General features: G+C 40.4%; 2 protein-coding genes across 12 annotated transcripts in view; one reads left to right on the top strand and one right to left on the bottom strand.

Annotated features, from left to right (window-relative positions):
• The window catches only part of LOC147134978 (ran GTPase-activating protein 1-like), an 11,973-nt gene extending 7,352 nt beyond the window's left edge, over positions 1–4,621 (bottom strand). For 2 of the 5 annotated variants that reach the window (XM_086054968.1, XM_086054962.1), the window contains exons 1-7: positions 3,922–4,088; positions 1,615–1,734; positions 1,351–1,478; positions 1,155–1,214; positions 891–1,070; positions 552–686; positions 181–339 (exon numbers count right to left, since the gene is read on the bottom strand). In XM_086054968.1, the coding sequence (XP_085911094.1) occupies positions 181–339; positions 552–686; positions 891–1,070; positions 1,155–1,214; positions 1,351–1,478; positions 1,615–1,726 (774 nt within the window). In that variant the 5' untranslated portion in view covers positions 1,727–1,734; positions 3,922–4,088. The other 3 variants (XM_086054965.1, XM_086054966.1, XM_086054967.1) reach the window with 3 other exon arrangements.
• Positions 4,067–26,458, top strand: LOC147134977 (zinc finger CCCH domain-containing protein 7B-like). 7 transcript variants are annotated; one of them, XM_086054958.1, is made up of 22 exons: positions 4,069–4,477; positions 4,630–4,697; positions 5,924–5,960; positions 8,539–8,736; positions 9,001–9,159; positions 9,593–9,673; positions 9,849–9,900; positions 9,992–10,155; positions 13,836–14,382; positions 15,478–15,558; positions 15,695–15,856; positions 16,860–17,077; positions 17,167–17,267; positions 17,359–17,540; positions 18,796–18,890; positions 20,457–20,475; positions 20,551–20,611; positions 22,091–22,196; positions 22,308–22,416; positions 22,821–22,945; positions 23,223–23,392; positions 25,482–26,458. In XM_086054958.1, exons 2-22 carry the CDS (start codon positions 4,639–4,641, stop codon positions 25,660–25,662), a joined length of 2,907 nt encoding a protein of 968 aa, XP_085911084.1. In that variant the 5' UTR covers positions 4,069–4,477; positions 4,630–4,638; the 3' UTR covers positions 25,663–26,458. The 7 variants fall into 7 exon arrangements, 5 of the variants coding, with proteins under 5 accessions (XP_085911084.1, XP_085911083.1, XP_085911082.1 ...); XM_086054957.1 differs by having other exon boundaries at positions 10,064–10,155; positions 20,457–20,611; XM_086054956.1 differs by having other exon boundaries at positions 4,607–4,697; positions 20,457–20,611.

The following is a 26,458-nucleotide window of genomic DNA, read 5'->3' as shown; positions in this document are numbered from 1 at the left end:
ATAAGAACAACAACACAGCCAATGGGCCAGTGTGGTACACGTTTAAGGTGATCTACTGTTTTACTTGTTATACATTGTGGAATTGGTTATTATCCTTTACAGGGTCACTTTCCTGTCATATATTAGTAGGTCATAGTTAATACACAACGATCATGCAACCCCTCTATTTTTTAATCATACCTTAGCCATGGCAATGGCACCCTCCTCAGTGAAGGTGTTGTCATTGAGATTGAGGGTGCGCAGGTTTGGATTGTGCTGGACAGCCGTCGCCAGGGCTTTTACACCTGGGTGATTGATGCCGTTCTGGGGCATGTGGATCTCTTCCAGGCTTCCCATTAACTACAAACACAAGCATGAGTTCTTTGTTCTAGTTTACAACAGAAAGCAAGCATTTTTTTGCACCCAAAAAAAAAAAAAAAAAAAAAAAAAAAAAAAAAAAAAAAAAAAAGAGTCTCCAAAAAACAGAATGCCCACTACATCAGTTGCAATGTTTCAATAACATTTCCTACGGGTCTATATCTATTAAAAGTTTTGTTTTGTGACCTCTCTACCTGGAATGCTTGAGCGAGAGCTGTGGCTCCGTCATTCTCCAGACGATTTCTCCCGGCGACAAACACTTTCAGGCTGAGGGGAGGACCTTCTGCTTTAGACTTTTTATGGCACTCGATCAATGAAGCAGCCAATATCTGAGAAGTGCAGAATAGAGCCGTTGATTAGCCATTTGCAGAGAGGTCACGCCAAGTAACAATTTTTGTTGACTTCCCCTTTGAAGTGATTTATTGACATTTCTTCTCAGAATTAGCCAGGTAGGTACATAGCGTAATGATCCCATTGGAAATTCAGTAAATATAAATTAAGTCTCAATTGAGGATGATTTTCACATGATTTACCTTCCCCCCTCCAATACCCATGCCACAGTTGTTGAGTCGTAGTTCCTGCAGAGTGTAGCAGGCGGAGCTTTTGAGCAACTGCTCGATGCCCTTCACCCCGTCTGGGCCAAAGGCGTTGTCACTGAGATCTAAAACAGTCAGCTTGGCACCCGCCAGCATTAGAGCATCACCCAGTGAATTCTTTGGACACAAAGAGAGGAAAATATGAACAACATTGTTGTCACATGAAGAATCCAAAGAACAGGTAAGGACAATTGTTGTTACCAAAGCAGGTGGGATCTCAGAGCGGAGGCGGCCAGTAAACATGTCACTCCAGTAACAGCGCTGAAAGAAACAAGCTTGTTTGATTTATTGCTATTTTTAGAAATCTTGAGTCAGGATCAGTGCAGTGTAAAAGAAAACCAAACGACTATATGATTCAAATGAAAGTTTAGAGAAATTAAGAGTATATGTCTGAAACCTTGAACTGGCTCTTTGTCTCGAGGGCCTTGGCGATGGCTTTCGCAGCCTCAACACCTACAGTGTTTCCCTCCAATCGCAGAGCTTGGAGACCTTCAAAGTTCTTGATCTCCTTCACAATCTCTTCAACTTCAATTTGGAAAATGGTTAAGACAGAGAACGAAAGCAAAATAAAATATGTTTTTTAAATACAGCCAAGGCTAAAATGTGTTTGTATCAAGTTAATTCCCTGGCTGAAAGAATGGAAACTTTCACCATATCTCACCTGATTTCGAATCATCAAGCTTTCTTCCCTGTCCTTTGTAACTCAGCTCCCCTTCTTCAACTCTCGCTTTGGCCAGGGAGTCGGCCAACTGTGAAACAATGTCTGTTGCCATTACGCTACCTGGGGAAAGACAAACAAAAATCCTGATTTAGTTATTCTCTTGTTAACTCACAAAACTGTCAAATATTGTATCACTTATAAACAACTTAAGTCTTACGAGTGACCAGGAAATTATAAGCCTCACTGACTGGAGACTGCATTACACTCTGCTCTGTTATTCTGACCAGTGACACCTTGCTGCGTCTTGTCTTTGTGATATTTGTTCCAGAAATTCTCTCTGCAGAAAACTATTTTTTTTTTTTTTTATACAAAAGCCATTATGTAACACTGACGCACAAGGTGGGTCAGAGAAGTTACAGGATAGAGACAGATTTTAAATCCAAAGTACAAATTTTCCCCTTCAAAGTAATTCACCAGGGATCTAACAGATATCCTTCTTGGCCACACTTTCATTAACTCCTGAAAGGATTATTCCAGGATCCTCCACAGCCCCACAATCACGACCATCTGGATGTTGTCCATATCTTCAAAATAGGTCCTCTTGATGCCCTCCTTAATTTTGAGGAGGAGGGGAAAAAAATCACAAGGAGCAAGACTGAGTGAATTGGGAGGTTGCTTCAGCACTGCAATGTTCGTCCCTTCCAGGAAATGATGCTCAGACATTGTGAGTAGACGTATTGTCATGGTGAAGCATCCATGGGATGACCTCTCCTCTCACATAAAGCAAACACCGCAGGATCCCTTTGTAGAAATGCTGGGTGATCGTCTGCCCCATATTGAAGGGGTAACTCGTAGCTTGGGTTCACCATATACTGTATCTTTTGTGACACCAGTTCTTTTCTGACGATGCATCAAAACCTTATATATTGCTCTTCAGATCAATTCTGATTGGCACAAGTTTGGTGACCATGGATAACTTAGAGACCTGGCGGTAAATCTAGCGCTAGTATCTCTCATATGAAATGTGTTCGGATGATGACATTGAGAGGTAACTTTTCATACAGTTTTACAATGGTGGAGTTGAACCCCCAAAACATTGCACCTGATTACAACTAAAGAAAAAAAGCCTCTTTCTGGTCCATCCACTACTGCAATGTGTTTGAGGGCAGATTGCTGACTACTTTTATATACTAACTACTAACAACAGCTGTCTCTGAATGTGTGCTGATGTAATCATTGCTGTTGAGGATGGGCTTTGTGCAACCAAACGGGGAAAAAAGCATGACAGTTCTGGCATTTGCGTTCTCGTTTGTTTCGAGAATAACTGATGCATCCAAGCACATCTAAGTACACAAATCAGGAGGGATAGCTTTACTTATAGAACCCATGACAAAACAACATTACCATTCTGTGGACTTCACATGATCAGTATTTTGGAGCCCATCGCCGATGTAAAAAAAAAAAAAAAAAACAGAACGATAACCTATCCGATCAGAATACGGACCAATGTATCCAATCTACTAAATAAAAACAATGTTTACTTACTATACAGTCGACCCCAGTCCCAGCCCACGAATAGCCAAAATTTGCGTATAAATGAAGCCCATTTAAATAAATCGGGGACAAAAATAATAATAATTACACCTTAAAAATTCTATCAAAAACGCTGACTAACATTCAATACATGAAACGAAAAAAAATTTTATTGAAAAAATTCTGATTGTATATTCTGAGAAACGTTGGATTATTAACGATGCCGTCCATGGAGTGAACAAGATTGCGTTTGCTGTCTTTTTCTGCGGATTCTATCAAGGACGTCATTGATCGATCAGCAAATTATGATATTATTACTGATCACCGATTTTGCATGAGACGCTAATCGTCTGCCGATCCGATCTGTGCAGTCTACCATTATGTACAGTAGGCTAGAGAATTTTCACGACGTAGTTATTTATAACAGGCGAGCTAGGGCTAGCATTAGCCACTTAATGCTAACTTTATGGATATAGTACTTCAAACCTAGTCAAGAGGATATACAGTTGCTACTAAACCAATCAGTGAAAATGCTCGGTAACTAAGCATTTGGCTAAACATTTAAACCCTACGCTTTTGTGTGTAGTGGACGACATAGCAAAGCGAAGATAATCTTGACAGTTGTACTGTATTAAAAGGAACGTGGTTCGGCCTCTCTGGTCGGTCAACAGCACACCGCCGACCAATTTACAGTTAAGTTCCACAGCAAACCAAGAAAAGTCGAATACATAACCGAGTCTGTTATTATGATAGTGAAATTAATCAGAAAATTACCCGAACACAGCACTTTTCAATGAATGCCGTCGCGAGTTCACGCTCCCGCTCGTTTCCGATGTTCAAACTACACTTCAGCACAGCACAACACACTGCATGACGACTCAAGAGTTGGTGGTCAAGGGACTTGTAGTTCATTAGCCTCACTGGTGCGTTCAGGTTGCATTCTCGAACTCACATCAAAAAATGTTCTGAGGACGGACCTGAGAAATTCAGTCGCAAACCCCACTAGAATACTTATCCAACATCGCGAGTTGCTCTGTGGTTCACTGACGACCAGTCTAGAGTGAATCGGAGTGAGTTATTTGAGATTTTTACGACAGCCAATAGTGACTTACCTTGCTGAGGAGTTGGCTGATGTCATGCGATCTGGAGTTTCGCGAAATCGAAACCTAACAGTAACCTAAGAGTCTAGATTATCATATTTGCGAGCGGTATTCGTCATTTATTGTGCGCCAGGGTAACACATTCACCGCCGGAAATCCCCCTGTCTCGTCCTGCTCGCCCATTACACAATTTTGGCTGTGGATCAATGAAATTCCTCACTTAAAGAAAGGTAAGTGGGTTTCAAGCAGTGCGAGACAGTGACGCCATGTTTCATGACCACATTGCCCAAAATGCTAAAAATCGGTTGCAACACGTGAAGCGTGCATTACCTATGGCCTTTTCCTGCTTTTGTTAAAAGCGCTACCGATTCCATCCTCACAGGGAGTAAGAATGGACTCGCAGAGAGAGAAACGCAGGAAAGAAATACAAGAAGCCCTGAATTTCATACAGTAAGATTTTACTCTTGAAAAAAAAAACATCTTTATTTGGAATGTTTTATACAGGAAATCAGCATATAAAATCAATTTAAAAATATATGTCTTCTAGTTTTGTTTGTTTTGGGTCTAACGGGTTAGTTAATGAAAACTAACGGAAAAATAGAAACTAAAATTGAAAAAATGTTTTCAAAATAAAATAAAAACAAAAAAAAACTAACTAACGCTAACTGAAACTACATCTTATGGTTATGGAACTAACTAATACTAACTATACGTATAGCAAATTCGATTTTTAATAGAATTTTTGACTTTATTAAACAATACTTAGTGACCTTTTTTAATCTTTCACTCTACAAATACTCCATATATATACAGTATGTATATGTATAAAAAAATAAAATAACCAAACCTCCTCTAAAAGCTAATTAAAACTAGTTGAATTTAAAAAACAAAAGTCCAAACGAAATAAGAACTAACTACCTATATAATGAAAAATCCAAAACTATTATAACGCTGGTGTATACTAGTGATGCTACAAATGATTGGCCATCGATGGTGATCACACGATTTCCGTGGAAAGGTATTTGATCTGTATATGTTAATCAATGCCTTTCACTGCCAATCCCCAAAAAACGATCACCCGAAGCTCATACTTTCAGCCTGCAGCCAATTTGAGACCGGCCTGTGTGCAGTGGACTATCCCCTGCCCCTTTCCTTAATACTGAACGTTATAGACCAAACTACTACTAACTGAATCTGAATTATAACATACTGTATGTTTCTGCATTTTCTGCACTACCAATTTGAAATAATATACTGCCTTTATGTATTAACGTGATGGAAATTTGGATTGAATGTTTTTTTGTAAAACAAAATGGATTAATCAGTTAATCGTAAATTAAAATAATCGGTAGCGAGCAGCTCTGAAATTGAAAATTGTGCTACTAATACATGTATTTAGTATCAGAATCGTTGTCGGCTGATGTCACCCATGGATGATTCCTTATCGGAATCGGCAGTATAAAACCCTGATCAGAACTGTCTACCCATCCGTTGGGGTACATGAGTCTACCGTAGGTCAGAGTTCACTTGTCCTTTGTATTGTCCTATTTCACCTGACTTTTGTTAAGACAGAGTCATAGAGAACAACTTAAACTACTTATACAAAAAAAATAAAATAAATAAACACCACCTCTTCAAACTGCTTATAACTTCACATCTTTCTGCATGGATTTCAGGTCTTCACTGCCATATTCGGATCCTGGAGGATACAAGGTAGTCTCATTGTTATTTCTTTTGTCTGTTTCCTCTCTGTTCCCTTAATGGTAACATTAAATGGGCCATGCTGATGCAAAGTTACAGTTTCCTAAATTGACTTTAACCTTAACATGATCCATTTAGGCCAGTGATTCACATCCATTGTGCCATGGCACACTAGTGTGATGAGAGAAATCACTAAGTGTGTCATGTAAAATGATCCAATTTCACTCTACTGCTCCCCAAAATAATGTAGTGGTGGTGGCGCTGTGCAATTCCCAACTTTGCGGCGTTCTATGTAAATAGTAATAGTAAATCAAGCTAAATGTTACACTTTGCTTCAGCCTGCATTGTTATGAGTGTGGGCCATTCAGTGCGGGCCTGGTTATTGTCAGTTGTGACGTCAGCAAAGATGGAAGCACAAGGGGACATTTCAGCTTGAACGTGAGCTCAAGTCAGTGAGTCTGTGTGTGGAGTTACTGTGTGCGAATTGTAGCCAATAGCAGTTCTTGAATGGATGTCTGCTCTGTTATAACTCATGGTTATAAAGCAACTGGGGAGTATCAGAAACTGTGATCTTTAATTAACCACATACAAGAGCGTTACAGTATTATTCACTTACTATGAATGTAAATGAATGTCAGAGACAAAAAGTAACAGGCAGAACAATTAAATACTTCTCCTCGAGATTGCCGAAGGTACAGTAAACCTCGATACAGTCTACCCCCGATTCGGGACAAACCGCTGCTGCAAAAAAATGAATGCTACACTAAAACTGGTTGTGGGCATGGTGGTTGACTGGTTGGCACGTCCGCCTCACAGTTCAGAGGTCGTGGGTTCGATCCCGGCTCCGGCCTCCCTGTGTGGAGTTTGCATGTTCTCCCCGTGCCTGCGTGGGTTTTCTCCGGGTACTCCTGTTTCCTCCCACATTCCAAAAACATGCATGGTAAGTTGATTGGACTCTCCAAATTGCCCCTAGGTGTGATTATGAGTGCGGATGTTTGTCTCTGTGTGCCCTGCGATTGTCTGGCAACCAGTTCAGGGTGTCCCCCGCCTACTGCCCGAAGACAGCTGGGATAGGCTCCAGCACGCCCCGCGACCCTTGTGAGGATAAGCGGTATCGATAATGGATGGATGGATAAAACTGGTTGTATTAGTAGTTTAAACCATAAATATACCACAAGCTATGACCCCAAAACACATTAAAGGCATTTCAAATGCTTACGATCCTCCTCAATCTTTGCTATACCCTTAAAAATACAGCAGAGTAAACAGATTACAACCAAGCACACACATACACAATGTAGAGTACATGTCAACAATTATACTGATGATGATGAAGAATTACTGTATCGGTGTAAAACAATATTGATTGAATGCATAGCAACGCACAGAAGTAACATTGATAGTACCGACACAGCCTGTGCTGGTGGGAAAGTCTGCTGCTTCGTAGGATTTTGGCTCTACAATTGTTAGCACTTCAGTGTTAAATGACCCAAAACCGCTTGATCCACGTAGTGACAACACAAACTGGTGATCGTAGATACATTTAGCAATATATCACTGAGCTGTTTTAACAGGTTCCATTGGTTTTGATGCCGGGTTTAGTCCTAGTTTGTCAAAACAGTCATGAGCTAAAGCAGCAGACATGGGTTCCGCCATCTTCTCGATGCACTCCCGTTGACTTTCAATCACAAAGGTAACACTGCTGCTGTTAGATTTGGGGGTGAGGCAGTGCTCGTGAAAGTTTAGTCGCAATCGCCGACGGACGCCCGTTTAAAATTAGAAGCGGGCAGGCCTATAGTATACTGTGTACTATTTTTTTACCCCCAGAAAAAAGGCGAATGACGGACGACAGAAGGGTACCCACGCTGCAGACGGATGACGAATAACGGATGCTCAATTTGTAGTAAAATGCCCAGCTCTGCTTTTTTGCATGTTACAAAAAATCGCAATTTGATAGATTTTTCTGTGACTAACGTAGGATAAAAAAAAAAAAATCTTCAAATAGGTTAATGTGCAAATGCAGAACTGCAAATTTGTGGGTGTTTCATAAACAGACCCAGATTTCACACAGAGTAAGTACATTTGTGAGTACAATATCATCATTATTTTTGTATAAATAGGGCATTTCATCATCCGTTTACTTTTTTTTCCAGGTGGCAAAAGCCAAAACGTTTTCTGATGGCACCACTAGTAGCAATAATAATAATAATAATAATAATAATAAACTCGTCTATGTAATTTGAGCATTGAAGAGCGATTAATTTTTTAAAAAAAAGAAAAAGGGTAAAGGGCTGGAATTAACAATTCTTCTTTTATGTTTGTGGCATTGTTTCAGTTTAGGTGAATGGTAGTCACTTGTCCTGCCACCCAGACTTATCCTGATGCCTATCGTTTACAAATATCCTGAGTTGACCTGTGCTTTTTGTGACATTTCTATTTGGAAGTGTGCTGTGAGATTTTTCTGTAAAATATGTGCCTAGGCTCCACTTGTGTACTGTAGGCGTCTACCTGGTAACAGGAGTGACAAGACCAAACACAATTTGTGCTACATTACCAACACATCTCACCATATCTATGTTTTGGTCCACAGGACTTTTTGATAAAGTTGGTTATCAACCTTCTCGAGGAGGGCAACAGCTGGTTCAGAGATGGCCTCTGGAAGCAGGCAGTGACAGAATTCAGCGAAGGCTTGAATGTTTCTCATTATGTCTCAGTAGAAGGTTTCCAGATTCCTCCGGATTTATTGAAGAGTCTGTATGTCAATCGAGCGACTGCCTACCATAGCATGGTGAGATATCCTCTGATTGAAATCAATCAGACAAACTGTGAGTTTAAAGCAACACACCGCTCTAAATTAATTTTCCTTCATATTGGTGCTGTGAGATACTAAAACCTAAACCTAATGCCAAAGTACTTATTAAAATTTCCCTTCCTTCATAATCAATACCTTGTTCACTCACCTGAAAATAGTTTGGGCTTTTGTCGGTTTCCTTGACTTCCAATCTCTACTTCTGTACTCTTAAGAATTTATTTTGCTTAATGTATTTTATAGAAGGAATACGAAAATTGCTTGAAGGACTGTGACAAAGCTCTGGAGATGTGTAAAAAAAGCCACAAGATGCTCTACTTGAAGGCACTTTCCTTGAAGCAGCTTGGCAAGCACAAGGAGGCTTATGCCTGCACACGCAACTGTCTGCTCATCGCGCATAAGGTAAGACTGACAGTGACTACCCGGTAAAAAGGATTTGAAATAATATAAGATTTGCAATAACTTTGCTAGGACAATTTGTCTAATGTTGAATCTTGCATGTTTGGACCCTGCAGAATTTTGACTGACTGACTGACTTTGAATGACTTAATTAGCTTGTTTCAATGTGGAATGTTTTTTTTTTTTTGCATTGGTTATTTGAGTCGCAAGGAAATTGATGAAACAAAACAATTGTTTAACCATTATGGTCAATGGTAAAGCAATCCTTCTTCTCTCTTCTGTTCTTTATGGTCCAAGTGCAGAAATTCCATTTCCACTCTTGTTTTTTTTTTTTTCACGTCTTGTCACATCTGTCATCTGTACATGACCTTGCTACAAGTCACAGTCCTTGGACTCACTAAACCTACCATCCTGTATTGTGTAAAACTTTTCTCAGGATAAACAGGTGAATGAACTCGCGGAGGAACTTGCCAACCATCTGCGACTGAAAAAACAAAAACCCCACGTCAGCGAAGTAGTGAGTAAATTATTTGTATTTTTTCAATATTTAGAAATGTTGACCTCTGAGAGAGGGCAAGTGATGCTCGCAATAATTCCATGATTCACCAACTGTCTTAGATATCTACAGATGCCTTTCACTTAAGGGAGGAAGTACTTGATACCATTTTAATGTGTATGTTTCTCATGCCTAGGTGTCTTATCATGTAGGAAATGTTACAAACCCTTTGAGTAAACTTGCACCAGGTGAGTATCATCAACATTGCAGCCCCCATATGTGTATTTTCACAAACATGTTCTAGAAAGTGAAAACAATTTTTTGCATGTGTCGCCTTAGTCAGTTTTCCCAGCGTGCCTCAATGTGTCGTCCCTGACAAAGCAAATGACAGGCATCATTTTGCTGTCTCAGACCTGGACAGGCTGGACACTTTTGAGGACTGTGACCTGATAGGAGATGACTTGGACAATCTGCTCGACTGTGTCCCTAATGAACCTGCTGAGGTAAAGACACATTGTTAGATTGTTTATACATTTGGGCTACATTGGACTGAGGCACCTAATACGGAGTCTTATGGAATTACTGAATTAATTACAGGAATTACAGTGGAACAGTGGAAACTGCAAAACAAAGTTATACTTACCTTTTTAAAATTCAGAAATCCTGCCGTGTGACAACGTGCGTGGACAGCTATTTTGACGTGATTATGCCAACATTAACCATTTGCTGTTGTTGCATACTGCAGGGCCCCAGACCAACTTTGTTTTACGAGGAGCACAGTGGCAGACACTTGTGAATAGTGGTGGGCAATATGGCAAAAATATCATATCACGATTAAAAAAAAAAAAATAAAATCACGATCATGATTTTATCGTGATTCTTTTTTTACATGTTTTTTGGGGGGACTAATTGACACATTTTTGACCATTTTCCTCATGTTAAACATATAAAACACATTTAAATTGCATATAAAACCCTAAAAGAAAAAAAAGACATTTTAAGCCAGCTAAGCTTTCTGAACAGGTTTTAATTTGAATAGTGACAATTTTTATCAAAATGTGCAGTGAATGTAAACATAAAAGGTAACATAACGTAAAACATAAAAACACAGCTCGTAACGCGGGTCTAGTACTTTGAAGAGTCTTTTAAACCCCTCGTTTTCCACTGTTTTAATGGGAATCATGTCTTCAGCAAGGTAATAAGTCACTGCCTCAGTTACTCCTTTACACTGCTTGCTTGTTTTTTCATATGGAGTGCCCTTGGGTTGACCGTGACCGTGGGTTGTGTTAGCTTGGAGCTAGCGGCTGCCTCTGGCTACCATGTGTCTGATCTCCGTTTGCTTTGGCTGTCGGCGTAGTTTTTTGGGTGCTGTCTCCGCAACTGATTAAACAGGTTTGTCGTGTTGCCATCTGACATCTGAACCGAGTCCCTGCAAAGTTTGCAAATAACTGGTTTGGGCTTTCTCCTCCAAGGAAAAGCCAAACCAAATCGACACTGTGGATGTGGAGTTTCTTTTCAGGACCAACTTCACTTCGTGGTGACTTTCCGCTATAGCTTCCCGCTATACAAACAAACAGGGAGGCGGGGAGTGTCACGTACGGTGCACTGTGTGTGCTGTGATTGGTTGGTCGGGTGTGCGTCAGCGGCTTTGCGCCGCCATAGAGCTAAACTGTATAGAATGTGCCCTGTAGACGATCAAACGATCTTTCGGCTTAATGAGATCGTCAACACGTTAAACCCCTTAATGATCTAATACCGTCATATCGCCCACCCCTACTTGTGAACTAAATTCAGTCCACTAATTTGCACTATATTACTGATAAAATAAGCTAAGTGCAGAGCAGAAGTTTGTCAGCAACAAAAAATATTCAGGAATAGTAATTTTAAAGACAAAAGCGGGTGGATTTTTCTACTTAGAGGGGAACCCGAACATTTTTCTTACGAATATATTCTGTACAGGCACACTAATTGAAATAGGGCATTCTGATTAATATTGCGATTGTGGAATAAGAGTTAATCCACCCGTTTTTAGCCATCTCAGGGGCGGCCATTTTGTCACTTCTGTCGACTGAAAATGACATCACAGTTGCTCAGGGCTCAGGTAACGACCAATCACGGCTGACATGTTTTCTGAAGCTGAGCCATGATTAGTCGTTACCTGAGCACTGAGCAGTTGTGACATCATTTTCAGTCGACAGAAGTGACAAAATGGCCACCCCGTGAGATGGCTAAAAACGGGTGGATTTTGCTGCTTAACTCATATTCCACAAACACAATATTAATCACAGGGACCGGTCGGACCCTCCGGCCCGACCGGACGCCCATTTTTGGGGCGGAGGAGTGGGGGGTGACAAATTTAAAAAATGGCTGAACTAAGCACGGCCGGAAGTAGATTTTTTGTCCGGCCCACTAATCGGCCCTCATGCGTGTAACATGGTCGCGAGTCGTCCAAACTTCATCTCAGCCTACTCGGTGAAAGGCTTCTTTTTTGGCTTCTTTCAAAACAAATTGTGTACGGGAGGTAAATCAAGCTGCGCGCAGCACTCAAGTATGACACTGGCACATCATGCACTTCCCTACTTCCGGAATATGCTGTAGCAATCCTGCTGTGTAGTGGTTTGCTGGTATGCTTTTATTTTGAAGGCAGGGAAGTGTTAAGGAGGGGAGTGTGGAAAATAATTAACTTGTTGCTTGCAGACTTGCCATCTGTTGGACCCAAATAATTATACAATACGACAATACCAACCCCATGGCTCGCAATGGAAGTAAGTACACGCAGCTGGGTTGTTGTGTCTTTCACAACTTAATAACTTGGAGAAGTCTTGGAGCTCAGCTTCTTTTTATTGCGTAAACGGCATTCATTCACAGACGAGTTGAATCACTGATAACACTTGAAATTATATCACTCCGCGCACGTCACGGTGCACTGAGGAAATCACAGGGCGAATAACTACGCCTGGAAAAGTAGGTCCATACACTACATGGATAAGTACGTGAGTAAGTGGCGCGTTTGAAGCGTGTCCGCAGCGGGTTTGAATAGTAAGTTAGTCAGTTAATTGTCTTTAAATAAACCTCTTCCGTTAGCATCTCTCCCGCGGGGGCATTGTGCCCGTTTTTTTTTTTGTTTTTTTGGGGGGGGGCGGGGGTTTATGAATGTTTATGAATATGGCTGAGGGGTCGCGGCCGGAAGGGTACCCAGGTCAAGGGTGAGGGTGGAGGGGTCGCGGCCGGACGGGCAAAAAAGGGTCAAGTGCCCAGCTCTGATTAATCAGAATGCCTTGTTTCACCTTGTGGGCCTGTATAAGACATATTCTTAAAAAAAATGTTTGGGTTGACTTCCCAAATGTATTCCCAAATGACTTGATGTATTAGCACTGTCTCAAATTTTAGGAGCTAAATGCCACCATTTAGGATTTAAATGATCAGCACATCAGCAAGCTCTGAAGAAGCTTGATAACGATCATGATCTCTTGAATCAGGTGCCTTGTAGTAGGGATAGATAGAAAACAGGCAGGACACCTGTCCTTGAGGACCACGTTTGGACACCCCTGATTTAGGGGAAGTCTGGAGTCCTGAAACTAGTGTAGATAGTTTTTTTTTCTCGAAAATAACATAATTTTCAGTCTTTTTATCCATCCATCCATCCATTATCTATACCGCTTATCCTCACAAGGGTCGCGGGGCGTGCTGGAGCCTATCCCAGCTGTCTTTGGGCAGTAGGCGGGGGACACCCCGAATTGGTTGCCAGCCAATCGCAGGGCACACAGAGACAAACATCCACACTCATAATCACACCTAGGGGCAATTTAGAGAGTCCAATCAACTTACCATGCATGTTTTTGGGATGTGGGAGGAAACCGGAGTACCTGGAGAAAACCCACGCAGGCACGGGGAGAACATGCAAACTCTACACAGGGAGGCCGGAGCCGGGATCGAACCCACGACCTCTGAACTGTGAGGCGGACGTGCTAACCAGTCGACCACCGTGCCGCCCCAGTCTTTTTATTTATTTTTTATTTATTTTAATTTTTTTTTTACCACGTCATTCGCAATTCGGTGAAGAAGAAGCAGAATCCTTCCATTTGGTCATGACAGGACAGTCGTTCATCACCTAACGTTCATGTAAAAAAAGTACATTTGATATTTGTATATTTTTGAGCATTTTTTTCTGTTTGTGTTCTAGGTTCACGTTCGGGAAGTAGCCTCCCTTGCCAGCAGGGAAAGCACTTTTGTGCTGCCTGTTTCAACACCTCAGCTCCCCCCAGCCTACTTGAGCTCTCCCATTAGTCAATTTAACTGCATAAGCTCCCTTTCACTTGGCGGTCAAATCTCACTAGATGCACTGGATGACTTATCACCTCCACATGGACTGCATTCCTTCGAAAACCTCCCTGGAGGTGTAGGTGGTGCAAGTTTGAAGTCAACAGTGCTAGATTCCCTGGATGACCTCTCGGTGGCGGCTCCATGCGCTGTATCATTAGAAGCCACTCAGCCCAAAACAGACCGAGAAGAACTGGATAAGTCACTTGATGATTTGCTTGATGAGTGTGAACCCGTGAGGCCCACCTGTGACCCATCTGCTCAACTCAGTTCTGTGTTTGGATTGAGCCAGCTGGACTCACTGGATTCCTTGGACTTGTTTCCTGCAGTGAAAACCGAGGGGCATTTTATGCCTGCACTTCCACAGAAGGGATCAAACCTGGACTCACTCAGCGATTTCATCTCCACTGGTGATTCCAATTCATTCATAAGTTCATGTTATGAGCTAAATGGTACACCTAAGCTGCTTTAAAGAGGAAGTCATCCCTTAAATTGTTCATGACAAGAAAATGTTCTATGCAGCCCCACTAGTCTAAACACGACATTCTGATTAATGTTGCGTTTGTGGAATATGAACTAAGCAGCAAAATCCACCCGCTTTTTATCCATCTCAGGGGGTGGCCATTTTGCCACTTTCTGTCGACTGAAAATGACATCACAGTTACTCAGGGCGCACGTAACAACTAATCACGACTCACCTGTTTTCTGAAGCTGAAGCAGCAAAATCTAGCCATTCAGGGGACGGACATTTTGTCACTTCTGTGGACTGAAAATGACAATGACCACAGTTGCTCAAGGGCGCAGGTAACAACCAACCATTGCTCAGCTTCAGAAAACAGGTGAGCCTTGAACAACTGGGATGTTATTTACAGTCGACAGCAAGTGACAAAATGGCCGCCCCCTGAAATGGCTAAAAACAGGTGGATTCTGCTGCTTATATTTCACAAATGCAATATTAACCAGAATGCCGCGTTTAGACTAGTTAAGGCACATGGAACATTTTCTTGTACAGAAAATGTTGGGGTTCACTTCTCCTTTAAAATCTTTGATACAGGTATCTCAACTATACAGTGTTATGTCCTTCAAGAACTACACTAACAAATTGTTGCAAATTTACAATGAATTTTGTTGGGCATTAGAATGAAGGTGCAGATGTAATCGTTTATTTTTGCGTTTCGATGTTACAGTCCACTTGCAGCAGGGATAAGTTGGGCAGTGACCATTAAGGGTGGTAGCTTGAGTGGAAGAGAATGACCTTGCGCATTGTAATTTGTAAATCAAACAAGTCAGATGGAAATATTTAGTCACCCTGAGGACACAAGTGTTTTCCCTTCTTCAAAGGGACAAGCTAAAACCTTTATGCAAGAAAATACATTGTGTATGTAGGTTTCCTGACAGGCACTGACCGGTCACTTAACATTTGAAATATTTATCTCAAAACAGGAAACTAGGCTTTTTCCCAATTTGAAGACAAGTAAAAATGTCATCCTCTCTCTGCCCTTTAGCTTCACAAACTCCAGTCTCAAACCCTCTATCCGCCACCCATGACTTCACAGAGGCCTGTTCTAGTTGCTTTGCTCGCAAAGGTGGGTTAGTCTGGACAATGCCCATTTGTCTGCTGTTGTACAAAAAAGTTAATTATATTTTTCACTGTGATAGATTTGTCAAACCTTGTCAACAACAAAGCAGTGTCACTGCGAACTCCTATTTGTTTGTTTTCAGGTGAAGGGATATACACTTTCATTCACAAGCCTGACCTACACCACAACTGTAAGCGAGACACGCTCTTGTGTAGACAAAAGGCAGCTTTCCCATCGGAGTGGACCAGAGTGCGACAGCCACCTACATGGACGTCCATTACAGGCCCCTTTGTCTTTTGCAAACGTGATTATGATCTCTTCAATCTTTAAAGCGAAAGTTAACCCAAACATATTTTTTTCAAGAATATGTTCCCAGCAGGCACACTAGTTGAAACAAGACATTCTGATAAATATTGCGTTTGTGGAATAAGTATTAATCCACTCGTTTTTAACCATCTCTGGGGGCGGCCATTTTGTCTTCTATCGACTGAAAATGACATCACAACTGCTCACAACAACCAATCACGGCTCAGATTCAGAACACAGGTCAGCCGTGTTCTTCAGTCGACTGAAAATGACATGACAACTGCTCACAACAACCAATCACGGCTCAGATTCAGAACACAGGTCAGCTGTGATTGGTTCCCCCAGAGATGGCTAAAAACTAGTGCATTTTGCTGCTTAACTTATTCTGTGTTTCAACTAGTGGGCCTGCTGGGAACATCCATCCAACCATTATCTATACTGCTTGGTGCCCAGCCAATTGCAGGGCACACAGAGACAAACAAACATCCGCACTCACAATCACACCTAGGGGTAATTTACAGTGTCCAATCAAACTACCAAGCATGTTTTTAGAATGTGGGAGGAAACCGGAGTACCCAGAGAAAACCCACGCAGGCACGGGGAGAACATGCAAACTCCACACAGGGAGGCAGGAGCCGGGATCGAACCCACGACCTCTGAACTGTGAGGCGGACGTGCTAACCAGTCGAACACCGTGCCGCCCTTCTGGGAACATATTTTTGAAAATAAATATGTTTCGATTGACTTCCGCTTTAAGGATATGTTTTGTCACGTTCCCTTATAATACAAACCGAATCGTCAAAGGTTATGGGTTGGAATGCCGGCTGTAACCTTTCTGTTTGGAATATGCATGTAATAACGTCTGGGGTTGAATTTCCGCTCAGGCCTTCCTGTGTGGAGTTTGTATCTTACAGTCAATGAATGTTCTCATGTGAAGTGATTGTGGGTTCTTAACTTATCTGCTTACCTGGTCAATGTTTTTATTTATATTTTATATGTAGACGTGCCGAAGTCTGGACCTTTGGGCCTCTGTAAGTATGGGGAAAAGTGCTACTTTGCCTTCAACCAACTGGAAATCGACGTTTGGACAGAGGAGAGGAAAGGGACCCTGGACAGAAATTTGCTGTTTGGACCATCAGGTGTTTCCAGTGTAGGCCCTGTGAACAGCATTATACGCCTTCTACAGGAACACAAGGGCAGGTTCATATTCCTCTGTCAGGTCAGGACACTATAAGGTCACTGCACGATGGAGAACAATATATATAACTTTTCTGTGTTCATATCTGGAACTTTTTTTCCTGTCTTCAGGAGTGCTATGACAATAAACCCCGATATATCAGTATGCGCTGCAGAGACAATAACACAGTGTGCTCTAATGTGGATGCCTGCCACTCCTTTGATGCTAACAAGTGAAGTGGAAACAACAGTCACTTTCATGTTCAATCACTTTACTACATTCTGTAATGCATATTTTAATGGCATCTACTTTGTGCCTCTCAGGTGTTTAGCATTTGAAGTGACGACCACAAACTGCAACTACAGAAAAGTGCGTCCATTTAACATACTGGCCCACTTTGAATTGTGCAGTCAAAACATTCGGGATGGATGCCCTGGGGAGTACAGATGTGATAATGCTCACTCAATCATTGAGCTACAAACCTGGAGGGTGCAGCGGGACACAGGTGCTTTCTGTCAGAAAAATGTAGCGTTAAATATTCTATCCAGAGATTTATTATTATAATTTCTTCACTAACTTTTGCCATCACACTTTGTGTTATGCATGTTTTCATCAGTATTTGTTCCCACTACGGCAGATAGTTATTGCTAAAAAGCTAGAACATCTCAACATTGTGAATATAGTTGACGACTTGAATGGCGCATTAAGTTTAGAAGCAGGTCACAAAAAAATCGCATTTTGTCATATATGTTAAAGCTTTCTATATGAGCTGACAATGCAATATTATTGAAATGATCTTTCCCCTAAAAAATACTTCACTGGCCCTACCCTATGCCTCTAATTTTATTGTAATTATTTCAAAACACAACACGCCTTGACAAGAATAGCCTGTCAGAAACTTTACAGACAGAGTGCGCGACTGAGGTTTTGTGTCAATCATTTGCCGTGCATGCAACCTTGTGGGGATACGGTAACCCACGGTCACCCGTTTTGGATTTTTAGTTGACTATACGTTCCAAAAAAATACAACATCAAACCGGTAACATTTTGTGTTTTGTAGGGATGTCACAACATCGACAATATCGTGATATCGCAATATTAAAATTGCCACGATATCGTCATTGTCATGTCGCGATACTAATAGCAGCAAATCTGTAAAAGCGTCACATTTGGATTTCGTGACATCTGGATATCGTGGCATCCCTAGTGTTTTGCAACACTATCATGAATAAGTCAAGCTAACAATGTAGATGAACTCGTTTGCTGTACTCGTTCATACAAGGCATGTCTCGTGCACATGGCATGGCTTTTGTCAGACTCAAGGGGGCGAAAGGAGGAGTGAAGTGAAGCTACTTGCAAATCTTGCTAGTAGTTAGAAAGTACAAATTTTGGTGAAATCACACCCCATTACTCCAACACATCTCCTTGTGTACCTCCATGTGTGTGTGGTTTACAACAACAGCAACAAAATCATCACAGTCGGTATCCATCTACCCATTTCCTATTCCGCTTAGCCTCATTATGCTTCTAGTGAGAGGCGGGGTACAACTAGCATGGTTGCCATCAATTGCTCGGCACAAAAGAGAGAATGTGTATAATTACTTTATATAATTATTTTGGTTTCTTGTTTCTTAATCTAATGATCTTAGCTCATTAGATTGCACATTTTTACCTCCCCTTTGGTGTCTGAGAAGATGAAGTTGTACATTTAGTCTCTTTCAAATGGTGAATTTCTCTTTTTGATGTGTTCTTGTTTGTAGGTATCACTGCTGATGAGATTGTTAGAGTCTCAACAAAATATCATGAAAAAAAGGAGCAGGACACAGGAAAGGAAAGGAAATTAAGACCAAGTAGAGTAAGACAGAATTTTTTACATTTTAAATATCATTATTCCTCAAATAACATGACAGTACTTAAATTTTGATGGCCATAGCACTTAAGTAGAAGAACAGAGGTGATTGTGTAACAAAAAATACTGGCAGTGGTAAATGTACAAAACTACCCCCCCACCCCCTTGTCAATTATGTCCATCAATATTGTTAACTTGGCACAATGAATAAAAACTTATTTGCGCAAAAATAGTTTCCCCTTCTATCTACTTACATAGTGCTTGTACAGAGAAGGAAAAAAACATGATACATGTTGTGCATTTTTTTTTTTTTTAACCGATAGCTACTTAGTGTTTGTGTCAAACTGAAATGGTTTCCCATAGCTTTGTTGACGTTATGAACTTGTAACAAAATTTGCTAAACTAGCAAGTGATAATGACTGAAAAAATGTTTGTTCACATTAGAATTTTTGAATGCTAGGGCCTAGTGGTTGGCAGAAGACAGCACAGTTGCCATTATTCATTCTTGTAGCTGGCAATGTCAAACAAGAAGGCCATATTTTGCTTTTCAGAATCTGTTCCAGTCAGTATTCATGGGTTCACGTTCCTCCATATCGCTGTTGTCTCTGTTTTTCCCGCCTTTTAAGACTCTAATATCTCAATCATGTTCAATGGTTCATTTATTCATTTTCAGAACCACTTTTCCTCGCTAGGGTCGCGGGTGCGTTGGAGCATATCCCAGCTGTCTTCGGGTGGTAGGCGGGGTACACTCATCACCAGCCAGCAGGGCAACAATCAATGAATTGTGATCTTAAATGATCACAGTTGACTTTACCTATCTCTGTTTACATCGTGCTGTCATCTGCTGAGGTTGAAAGAATTTTGACCAAGTGAGAAGTAGAAAGTACAGATCTGTTTTCAAATGTAGGGATGTCACAATATCAGCAATATTGTGATATCACAATATTAAAATTTCCACGATATATCATCATTGTCATGTCATGATATTAGTAGCAGCAAATTTGTTTGAAAGCCCACGTTGTTTTCCATTTGTGCAGTTCCAGCACCCTCTGGTGGTTAGTTTTTTAGTGCAGTTTAATTTGATGCCACCTATGTTAAAGACCCACACTGTTCACTATATGAAGGGCAACATATTAACAAATTTGAGTTCCTCCACAAATTGTCCCGATTCACAATGTGTGCGTGCATTAGCAAGTAAGTGCTGTTATTATGTACAAAAACAAAATATAGTGATTTTTTTTTTTATACAATATTGCGAGCTTTTATACAGTATTATGAGCTTTTTATGTATCGCCAACCTCCCCACAATATTTCGATAGTTATCGTATCGCAAGATTCATATCGTGATATTAGCATATCAGACATTTGGATATCGTGATATCCCCAGTAGTGCGTAAAAGTAAAAGGTGGTTAGAACAATCAGTACATACTTACATTACAAAATGATATCTGAAAAATCTACTTAACTACAGTATCAAAGAATTTGTACTTTATTTCCCCCACTGATGAGATGGACATTTGTTGGATGAAAGCTGGCTATAATAGTTTTGATCCTCCTTTGTTTATCAACAGACACCTGCTGCTGCAAATGGTGAGGAAACACCAAAAGGCAAGAGTTTAAACATGAATATGAAGATGAAGTTTGTCTGTGCTGTCTGCTTGCAAGACGGCAACATAAGTATGCCGGACAAAACCCTCAAGTATTGCTCTGGCAGGGCCAAGCACCCGTAAGTAAAAGCAGCAGGAAGCCGAGTATCACTTCATATTATGACTTCAAAGGGTATAGCAGACTACTTGAATTCCAGTGTTGGGCCATACTTTTGGTACTTGGGTCTTCAGTGGGGATTTAGGATGACTTAATCCACCTCAATACAACCACTGTCACGGCTCAATTATAGAAAAAAAAAATCAATACTGTATAGCTGGGACCACCAACCATTTTGAAACTTTGAGCTACTGTACTTCTTGGCTATGGATTAGTGAGAAGGGCTATCAGTTTGATACTCACTTACCTTTACAATATGTTATTATTTGGTTGTTTTTCATAATTAATGTTATTAATTTATGTGAAGATGCTGATCAGATAATGATTCCTCACAATGATTAGGAAATGGATAAATATCAACATGCAACACTTGATTTCTGCAAATCTCTGCTAGTGTTTGCATTTTGAAATGATCACTTGTACAACATTCCTAGAAAATCCCAATGTCCCATCAATGGTGAGCTATTTTTACTACTTTAAAGGCTACCTGGTGTTACTGAACTGTCCCATTTACATCAATTATAGCAGTTCAGAATAAATATTTAAAAATGACGTGACAAAAACACAATTTAAATTAAATGTGAAATACAGTATGTCAATGTGTGCTAGCCAAGCTTGGTTTTCTCTGACCAACCAATCAGAGGATGTAAAAATGCTGATGTTATTGTGGGTCAGCTAGCTGGCTCTCTGAGGTGAATTTGAAATCTGATTGGTTAAAGAATTGGTCCCATCGCGAACAGAGTTGAAAGGGGAAGTCAACCCAAGCATATTTTTTCAAGAATGTGTTCTACCTCCACTAGTTGAAACACGGCATTTTGATAAATGTTGCGTTTGTGGAATAAGAGTTAATCCACCCGTTTTTAGCCATCTCCGGGGGCGGCCATTTTGTCACTTCTGTCGATTGAGAATGACATCACAGATCCTCAGATCTCAGATAACGACCAAACATGGCTCAGCTTAAAAAAACTGAGCTGAGATTGGTCGTTACTTGATCCCTGGTCAACTGCGATGTCATTTTCTGTTGATAGAAGCGACTAAATGGCCGCCCCCTGAGATGGCTAAAAACAAGTGGATTTTGCTCCTTAACTCATATTCCACAAACACAAAATTAATCAGAATGCCTTGCTTCAACTAGTGGCCCTGTATAGAACATATTCTTGAAAAAAATGTGTTTGGGTTGACTTCCGCTTGAAGGTGCATCGGCCACCACTTCTGATTCTGACGACCTTGGGCAAGAGAACAAATAGACCGTTGAGAATAAATGAGTACAATTTCATGGAAAAGATATTAGAATTTAGCTTGTAAATGTGCCAGCATAGAAGGCCTTGCTTGCTCTGACGCCTAACCACTATTTTTAGTGAAGTTTTCGCCTTACATGTCATCATTCAGCTACTCACACTCCCTCTCCTTTTCACTTCAAAACAATAATAAACACCCTCAGGTGGACAAAAGAGCAAAACACACTGTTGGTGAAGTCCTTGGAGAAGAACAATTGGGTTCCTGTCAGACCGCTTCCACATATAAAATACTTCCCTGCACAATATGAAGTGAGTCTTCGTCTTCAATTAAGTGCTTAGCGAGTTTAGTAAGAAGTAATTTCCTTCGTACATTCTGATTGGTTTTAGTGCTTTATTAGCATTAAAGTTTTCTTCTGGCAGTTGTGCAGCAAGATGTTGAAAAGGAAGAAATGTCATTACAATGGGAACTGCTCCTTTGCCCACAGCAAAGAGGAAAAGGACATGTGGATGTATATGAAGACTCAAAATGGCAAGTTATTAATTTAGCATAGGCTCAACTCAATACACTGTTTACTGTATGGACAAAAAAAATGGGGCCACACACTTAATCATTCATTGTTTCATTCAGTCTCATTTTTCAGTCTCATTTCCACAGGTGTTTAAAGAACCTAGAATTTGTGAAAAACTGGTTGCTCCAAAAAGCTCACTGAATTTGAGGCATTGTAATTTCCGCCATTCTTGAAACATTCAGTTTCATCACGTGTTAAATTAAAAGTCAAAAATGTCAAAGTGGCCCTAGCGTCCTTCAATTTCTCTGTATACTACCTTTGGAAGATAAAGATTTGATACTCCTTCCCTCGTGTCAGCATGTCTGCCACCACATGCATTTGGTCAGTCCCCTAAATGATGAGTCATTTGTGTCCGTCCCTGCAGTCGTAGAAATGCAGCAGATCTACAACATGTGGTTGACTTTAAGCACACATAGTCGCCAAGCAGATGAAGCCATGCCCACCCAGGAAAAAGACATCGTCATGCCAACAGACCATGCTGAACCAATGGTGGGTAATTGATATTAACGTGAGCATCAAAATGTGAGAGTAAAAAAAAAAAAAAAAAAAAAGCCTCAACGGCCACTTGATCAGGTGAAAGAGTAGGGCAGATGTTAGGGCAGGCACCCCAGGGATTATTTGTGTATAAATAATGAAAAGGTCCAGTGTCTATAATTTCCACTTTAATGAGGTGTCCATCATGTAGTGACTTGTGATTTCATGTTGATGAAGGAACGTATGTCCGTAACCAAGGTGATGACTGCTGCATTTGCGATCTCCATTTCAGTCTGTTCTCTACTGTCATGTGTGTGGGAAGAGCTGTAACGGCGAGCGACAGTGGCAGCAACACATCTCCACCACCAAGCACAAGGAGCGCCTGTTCAGTTGTGAAGGAGAAGACGAGGCTTTGAAGTGGAGCCACCGCTTCCCTGGTGCATCCTTTGAGCTCTGCACCAAGTAAGACATCACTGCCACTTCACCTGGTCAACATCTTTACATAGAAAACATTAGTATTTTGGTTTTATAATCCTCAATGTTGTCATCAGATGTTGGGGAGTAGTGTACAGCTCGTCATCCAATTGTTTTCCTTAATATGCTTTACTGTTTTCTTTTTTCTTTTTTTTTTTTTACAACCGACTAATGACTATAAATGAATGATGTTGTTCCACCTCTGATGAATTCCTTCACCTGTGATGTCATTGTCGTACATCCGTAAGATGTTATTTGTCTGTGTACAAATTCCTGTTTTTAGGTTCAGATATATCCTTCATTTTCAATATGATAGACTGTGTTCTTAACCCTTAAAGAGGAGGTCAACCCAAACATTTTTTTTCAAGAATATGTTCTAGGCAGGCCCACTAGTTGAAACACGGCATTCTGATTAATATCGCATTTGCTGAATATGAATTAAGCAGCAAAATCTAGCCATCTCGGGGGCGGCCATTTTTTCACTTCTGCCGACCGAAAATTACATCACAGTTGCCCAGGGCTTAGATGACAACCAATCGTGGCTCAGCTTCAGAAAACAGGTGAGCTGTGTGTGTTTACTGCTTAACTCATATTCCACAAACGCAATATTAATAATCAGAATGACTTACGTTGTGTTTCAACTAGTGGGCCTGCATAGAACATATTCTTGAAAAAAAAATCTTACCTTTAAATTTAGGTGAAAAAAATTATAGTTTCTTGTTCCTTTTCTTATTTTTTGCATACAGGGTCATAAGCGTGATTGTTCCATCAAGTTTTAAATAGATTTGAGGTGAAATGAAGTGAAGTAGAAATGTAATGATTTTTTTCTTAAAGCAGGAAAAACAATGCTCACAAGCGTGAATGAGCCCCCCTTGGCTACCCTTTCCTCATATGGTTTCTCTGTGCCCTGTCATATGTCATATGCCACATGTCATATGGTGTGTGTGTATGTGCGAGTGCTGATATACTGGCTGGTTATATGTCTTTGGGTTTGTTGGGAGGGAGGGCGGTCGCGGGTCTTCCTTTTATGTTGTGTTTTGGACATTTTTATTGGACAGCACTTTGAGTTGCATTTTTTTTTTTGTGTGAAAAGTGCTATATAAATACATTTGATTTGATTTGATTTGAAAATGCAGGTGACAAAATTGAGTTCCAGGGCTAAATTCGGCCAGTCCCATCGTTCTATATGGCTCGCTAAAGCAATTTATGTGCATCTACTGTGGTTCATGTTTTTTGCATAAATCTGTTTCAAAATTGCAAGTTTATTCATATTTAATAATGTTGAAATGTTGAGAGCATTTTTTGTTCCCAAACCATTTTAAAAACAAATTTAACAATAGTTGAACAAGCGTTTTTCCATGACTTCTGATTTCAAAACAAGTTATCCATTAATTTGAAGTGTATAGTCATAGCCTGATTGCATAATTTGCAAAAGCCTGCAAACAGTTGCAAAGATGTTCGCCAGACATTCCTAAACCCTTTTAATTGTTGCAAACAGTTTTTCTTGAACATGTTCAAAATTTCTTTGCCACAAGAAAATCTGTTTGAGACCATTAAAATTGTTGGCGAACATCTTTGCGACCATGAACGAACCCTGACGAAAAAACATTTGCTCAGTGCACACACACTTGCGAATATTAGTCTCTCAATGAGATGCGGCCTTAAGTCATTTTTAATTCACTGTTCTCAATACTAAATACCAATGTGCTTGACCCACCCCAAAAAATTCTTTTTTTTTTCTTGTTTTCCAAAAACGCTAATAGGCTAGGTATATGTACAAATATTTGATGAGGCGATTACACTTTTATACAATTTTATAGTCAAGTCAAATGTATTTTGGACCTTAATCACAGAAACGGGCTTCACATGCCCACAGTTGACAAATACATATCAACGACATCTCTGAGGGAAACCATATGGCCCATGATAACAATGACTTTGACAATCCCGTTAGATGATTGATTTAATTTAATTTTGGATGACGACAACTGGTATAGCCTTGGCAGAGGTTTGTTTTCTAGGTGCTCTATTTTGAATGATTTTAAAATTCACATGGAATGTTTCCATCGTGTGTTAGGTCAGAAGCTGACTGCCCCGATGGTGCCTGTTGTGACTTCGCCCACAGTCCTGAGGAGTTGGAGGAGTGGATGGAGAGACGCGCTTTCCTGCGTCGCAAATTGGCTAAAGCGAGGGAAGACATTCTCATCATGCCTGATGACTTTGACTTTGGAAAGTTCAACCTTATACTTCAATACTAAGAACTGCAAAAAAAACCATGCGATCCACATTTTCTGACATGACAATTTGACAAAATGTGTTTTTAAAAATTATTATGTACAGTACAGTGAAAAAGCATTTGCCCTCTTCTCATATTCTTATTTTTTTGCATAGTTTCACATAATAAATGAAATCACCATTTGTTTGATGATCTTAAACATTAAAGTGGGGAAACTGCAAAAAAAAAAAAGTCAGAATTTGAGAAGAGGGCAATTACTTTTTCACAGCACTGTACGTTGTTTCGTCCGGACTGCACACTTTCCATTCCCAGCCTGTGCCTCACCTCAATACACAGCCAATGCCCATCCCAAACCTGAATTTTAAAAAATGGGTTGGTTGAGTCAACAAGGGCATCCGGCATAAAAAACAAAACAGAAAAATAATAATAACTGCCAACAACAACTGGCTTTTGGGAAATGGCAGTTATTGTATTTGTGATTTCTGGGTTACTTGTCTTTTTCTCTATTGCTCATGTAATCATTGCAATAAAAATCAGTGACATTGAAACTCACGTTTCTGCACACCACTGTCACACATGGCATACATAAACACAAACTCTATTCGCAGATGCCTGTTCCATGCAGACAATCTTGCAGAACCATATTGTGATCAGTGGTTTAATCCATGTATGTTATCTCTATATTCAGCACAAATAAATATGGTTTTGTTCACATCTGTACTCAACAGGTTTCCAGGGTGGTAGAAGTGTGTTGTTAATTTAAAACCTGGAGTTTACTGTTTAATCTTATTCTTTATAAATTAAAATTTAATAAATGA

Source organism: Filicampus tigris, chromosome 16 (assembly GCF_054856515.1).
Source record: "Filicampus tigris isolate MCC_2025a chromosome 16, RoL_Ftig_1.0, whole genome shotgun sequence".
Classification (NCBI taxonomy): Eukaryota; Metazoa; Chordata; class Actinopteri; order Syngnathiformes; family Syngnathidae; genus Filicampus; species Filicampus tigris.
This window is presented reverse-complemented; position numbering and strand designations above follow the sequence as displayed.

Excerpts from the sequence above, each read along its gene's own strand:
- LOC147134977 (XM_086054956.1), top strand. The coding sequence starts at position 4,639 with ATGGACTCGCAGAGAGAGAAACGCAGGAAAGAAATACAAGAAGCCCTG. Across the intron at positions 20,612-22,090 it reads TCTGGCAGGGCCAAGCACCC|GTGGACAAAAGAGCAAAACA; the intron begins GTAAGTAAAAGC and ends AAACACCCTCAG. Across the intron at positions 22,946-23,222 it reads CAGACCATGCTGAACCAATG|TCTGTTCTCTACTGTCATGT; the intron begins GTGGGTAATTGA and ends TCTCCATTTCAG.